This window comes from Camelus bactrianus, chromosome X (assembly GCF_048773025.1).
Source record: "Camelus bactrianus isolate YW-2024 breed Bactrian camel chromosome X, ASM4877302v1, whole genome shotgun sequence".
Lineage (NCBI taxonomy): Eukaryota > Metazoa > Chordata > Mammalia > Artiodactyla > Camelidae > Camelus > Camelus bactrianus.
The window spans coordinates 82,928,410-82,933,349 of record NC_133575.1 but is presented as its reverse complement, the minus strand read 5'-3'; the positions used below and the strand labels follow the sequence as shown (position 1 = coordinate 82,933,349).

Here is a 4,940-nt window from a genome sequence, read left to right as displayed (position 1 = left end):
CTCCAGCTCACTTCTCCCACTGGGAGAACTGTGTGGCTACTCTTCCCTACATGTGCTTAATGAGGACCCTCATCATCATCAGAAGGTTAAAATGTGTTTAAAAGTAGGAATATTTTGGTGGTGGGATTTGTTTCCCACAGCCGGCACATTCATGCTTATTACGCACCTTGTCCCAACTGCTCCCAGCTGCCATTTATTTTTGGTGGGGGGAAGTATATATTTTTTTAATATCTATGAAAAAAGGACAAATGTTTATGCAATTTCAACACCTAAAGCAGTGATTATGCTTCATTATCAAACAACCTTGTGTCCCCAGTTATGCCAGATAAATAAGGGGAATTGTTGTACCTGAAATACAATGTTGGGGACTGTCCCCTGCCCTACATGCCCCTGGCATGGCTGGGTATCTGTGCCATCCCTCCGCATCCCACTTAGGCTTCCTTGCCTGGCCCTAGCATGGCTCTCACAGCATCACCTTTCTTCCTCTCATTGTCTTGGACCGCTGCCCAATCCTAGCCCCCACCTTCAAGGAGAGGTGGTGACTTTAGGGTTGGAACTAGGGCTGGAGAGGAACCTATGGGGCAAGGCCAGTATACCTTTCAAAGAGTGAATCCTGGGAATGAAAGTAAGTTCATTTAACTTATTAATAGCTCCAGTAAAATGCCAGATGGGCCGCAAGGTCAAAACCAGTGACTTGAATGAGGTTGGTGTATTATCAGTGCATTTAAGTAACCCATGATATCTTTGTCCTGCTATTACGGAGAAACCAGCTGTATTGAAGCAAGTCGGCTCAATGCTAAGAAGTGATTTTATGTGTGTTTGATGAAGCCCAAACAGCCATCATCAGGTATAAGCATTTAAACCCTAAGCAAACAAGTTTCTGATGACCTTCAGGGAAGGAAAATAAATCAATAAACCTACACCACTTACCCATCATTGGTTAAGATAACTTAGTTCAAGCATCTTCTCTCTAACTTAAGATATACACTGTTTGGTGGCTTTTTCTCTTTTAATAAGACACTTCTCTGAGAGAGTTATGAAGATGGCTTCTAAAAATTTACTTTGATAAAAGCCAATATGATGGGCATGAGAGTTTTTTTTTTTATGTGTATCCTGAAAAACTGCAAAAGGAAAGTGGGAGATCCTTATTTAGCACTGTGATATTTGAAAGTGCTTCAGAATTAAGGGGAAAATGAGAAGAGGTAATAAAGCAGTTGTAACTTGGAAAGCCTTGAAAAAACAACCCATTCAGCCATATGTAAAGCTTTTCTTCACCCACAGTGACATCTATTGAATTGGAACGAGATTTATAGATATAAGTATCACAACAATCCACCTCCCAAATCTAAACATTGATTCCAAAAGCAAAAGGGATTCCTCCTCTAAATAGTGCTGGGTCTCAAGGCTGCGATCTTTGAGAAAAGAGTCTTAGGTTATTGTTGAAACGACCTTTATTACCTGCCTCTGTCATTCCCCAGGTTACAGTCGTCTGAGCCTCACGTTTCACGGATGAAACAGACAGCTGCCATAACAACTGAATCAATACAGGAGAGGCATTTGGAAGTACTGGGGTAAGATGCTTAGCAATGTTTACCCACGGCAGAAGATGGCAGAGCTACTTAAAATCAGGCAAGTTACCTTTGGGATGACAAATGGATGCAAGAAAACTATACAGTTGAGGTCACAGGTCTTCCCCTCCCTTTTGAGCCCCCCTCCACCTCCAGTCCCCATTAAGTCCATTCTATGCCACAGACTGGTCCCAGTGTCCTGTTAGCTCCCGGCTGAAAGAGGGAGGGAGGGAGGGAAAAGATGTCTGAGGTCTCTTCATTGTCTTTGTCTCTGTCCCTAAGGCAACAGGAAGCTGGAGCTGCCACAGCCGGCCTGGCACTGACAGCCAGCCCGTTGGCTCTGCAGAGTGAGCAGTCCCTGGCAGACCCCGGAGCAGCTGCCAGTTAGACGGCCCAGAGCTGGAATAGACTTCATTGCTTCAGTTCAATGCCAAGTGTTGGACGTGTTGGATTCAGTTCCCAGAGGGCTGGAGCGTGGTGTCAGGGCTGTCTGAAGACAAGAGAGCAGAGGCAGTTTAGTGCAGTGGGATGTGCGGGGGTTGGGTGGGGGCAGAGGGGGGAGAGGAGGGAGAGGGTGGCTGGGAGCGGGTAGGCTGGTGCTTCTTCCAGGGCCTTCAAGACAAGGTCTCCTGGCCTCTCAGCGCTGTCTGGGCCTCAGGTGAGGCGAGCCTGGGGAGGGGAGGAGAGGAAAAGGCGGCAAGGCGGTGCCGCGCCCAGGGATGAGATGAGGAGAGCGCGAGCGAGGCATCGAGCTGGGGCTGCGGTTCTAGACCCCTTCGGTGCCCTGGACGGCAGCCGGGGCCGGCAGCCCGGAGGGGTCGAGCTGACGGCGGCCCGCCGTGGGCGAGCCGGCCGCAGTCTCGGCGTCGGCGGCGGCCGGGGCGCCTCCCGGGACCCACTCGTGCTGGGCGCAGGCCTGCGCCGGCTCGTCCTTGGCCTCGACGAGCTTGCGGGAGCGAGTGTAGGCCAGGATGAGGCCTCCGGCCAGGCAGGCGTAGAAGATCATGATGAGCAGGATGTAGAGATAAGCGTCGTCGCCCTTGGCGCTGGTCACCTCGCGGCCCACGAAGGGATCGGGCACGACCCCCATGCCCATGCTCGGGCCGGGGCCGGGGCCAGCGCCCAGGCTGCTGGCGTTGCCCCGATGGTGCAGCTCGAGCAGCAGGCGGCTCAGCAGGGTCCGCAGCCGCTGGCTCTCGCTGCAGTTCATGGCTGTCGGGGAGTGACACGGCGGCTCCAGGTCGCTGCTGACCTTGCCCCCGTGCCGGGCCGAGGGGGTGTGGGCAAGCGGCGGCGGCGGCGGCGGCGGCGGCGGCAGCACCAGGCTCCGGGGCGGGCGGTACAGTGGCTGGGGGGCCTCCCCGCCCGGCCCTCCTTATCCCCTCACCCCTGCGCCTCCTCCCCTTCCCCACCACGCCCCCTCCGGCCCGAGGCCGCCTCTTCCCAGGCTCCGGCTGTCTCGCCGCCCCGGGGGAAGGGGACAGCTGGTGGGGGGAGGAGAAGGGGACGGGGGAGGAGAAGGGGACGAGGGAGGGGGCGAGGCCGAGAGAGGGGTGGAGGGGGCGGGGGCGCGGAATGCGCGAGGCCCCGGGCGGCAGAGGCTGGCAGGGCGGCTCGCTGGGGCCAAGCCTGGACCCCGGGCTGCGGAAGAGAATTCCTTCCAAGCTCTGGCCACCTGCCCTGCAGGCCCGGCTTTGGCCCAGATACAGCATCTGGCCCCCCAAGGCGGTCCCTGAGCCGGGGTTCCATCAGCTCTCACGGAACGTGGCAGCCAAGACCACTGGTCCACATCCTTAGGGCGGGTGATTACTCCCATAGACAAGGACGTTGGCCTATCTTTCCAGCCCTCATTGATTCCGATGGACCGAGGTGAGCATCTTATTCAGAAGACGCTGAAGACAAATTTGGTGACGGAAGCAGAGTAGGATGCCCTGGGCTTCCAAAAAGGTTTCTGATAATACCCCAGCCTCCTGGGAAGTACCCCTGCTTTGATCTCCTATCACATTTCCAGGGGGGCCTACACATCTTAGCATGGGAGTGTACCATCCATGATGTGACCCTGTTTTCCTTGGGTAAGCCATCTTCCCAGAAATGCAACCAAGTTCTTCCATTACAAGGAGCAGGGATGTTTATAAGGCCCTTTGGCTACATTCTATAGATGTCTCAGGATCTGAAATGTGCCAGTTCTAGAGAATATGCTTACTTCTACATCAAATTAGGCAGATACTCAACTCTGTGCCTCTCCAGGGCTTGGTAACAGATCTAGGCCCTGTTGGCTCATAGGGTAGCCATTTTTTTCTCAGAGGGTATCTTCTTTTAGGGGAAAACAAGGCACTAAGACAGAGATCATCTGTAGTAGGTCAAATTCACAAAGGGAAAGTACTCAAAGGATGATGTGTAGACAGTGAGTAGGGGGGAAAATGAGGTAGAGCTGGTCAGGTCTGGTTGTATATGATTGCCAAGTGAGAATAGAAGGAATGAAAGAAAAGTCTATCTAGCTGCCTGTTCAAGACCATTCAGTCCAGGGGCCATTCAATCTTCAGGTACCATGGGTTAAAAAAGAAGGTTTTCTGATGCCTCTGCCCCAGCCACCCATCAGCCCACCATCCACTCGGGGTCTGTAGCGTTCTGTGCGTTGGAGGGAGGTTGGTACCAAACTATATCCAGGGTCTCAAACAGAGCCTTGCTTAACAACCTCTGTATAACTTTTAGAGACATTCCACGTGACCCTGACCCCTGGCTCCCTCCTAATCACCTTGCCTCAATGTCCTCACTTTAGAAGGGCTCAGGAAAGAAATGTTAAAGTGACCTGGTGTGACTAATGCCAGAGGACACAGCTAGGGAATTCTCAAAGCAGTACCAACTTAAGGACAGGACTGTTAAGTTCAAAGACTCTTCTGATCTGTTAGAGGATTCCCAGAAATCTCTAGGTGTTTTTTTTGTTTTGGAGAGTGGGAGGAAGAAATCTCTTCACTGCAGCACAAAAATCATCATTTAAACTTGTACTTTCAACAGATTTCTGAGCTAGTCGATTCAAGTGGTTAAGTTGCAGGACAAGAAGAATAAAGTTTAACCTTGTTCTTCTCAGTTGTAACGTGTCACTGTTGTCCCATGGGTGGCATCCATGAGCTGCCTCCATTTCTCCCTTCCCTGGAACCTTCTAGAATCAGCGCTTTCTGCCAAAACCACTCTCTGTAAGTAAGTTCACCAACGACCTCCCAGCCTAATTTAAGGGTCTCTCCTCAGTTTGACCTCATCTTTGACCTCAAGGATGAATTCGATACCATCAACCACCCACTCCTTCCTGTAACTGTCCTGCCCTTGGCGCTCATGGCATGGCATTCTCAAGTTTCCCTTCTTATCTCTCTGACC

The 4,940-nt window shown here is 52.3% G+C and overlaps 1 protein-coding gene across 1 annotated transcript; it reads right to left on the bottom strand.

Moving 5' to 3' along the window:
* Nucleotides 1-2,183: 2,183 nt before the first annotated feature.
* On the bottom strand, nucleotides 2,184-2,913 carry KCNE5 (potassium voltage-gated channel subfamily E regulatory subunit 5). The gene has a single exon (XM_074358813.1). It carries the CDS (start codon nucleotides 2,776-2,778, stop codon nucleotides 2,335-2,337), a length of 444 nt encoding a protein of 147 aa, XP_074214914.1. The 5' UTR covers nucleotides 2,779-2,913; the 3' UTR covers nucleotides 2,184-2,334.
* Nucleotides 2,914-4,940: the final 2,027 nt, after the last annotated feature.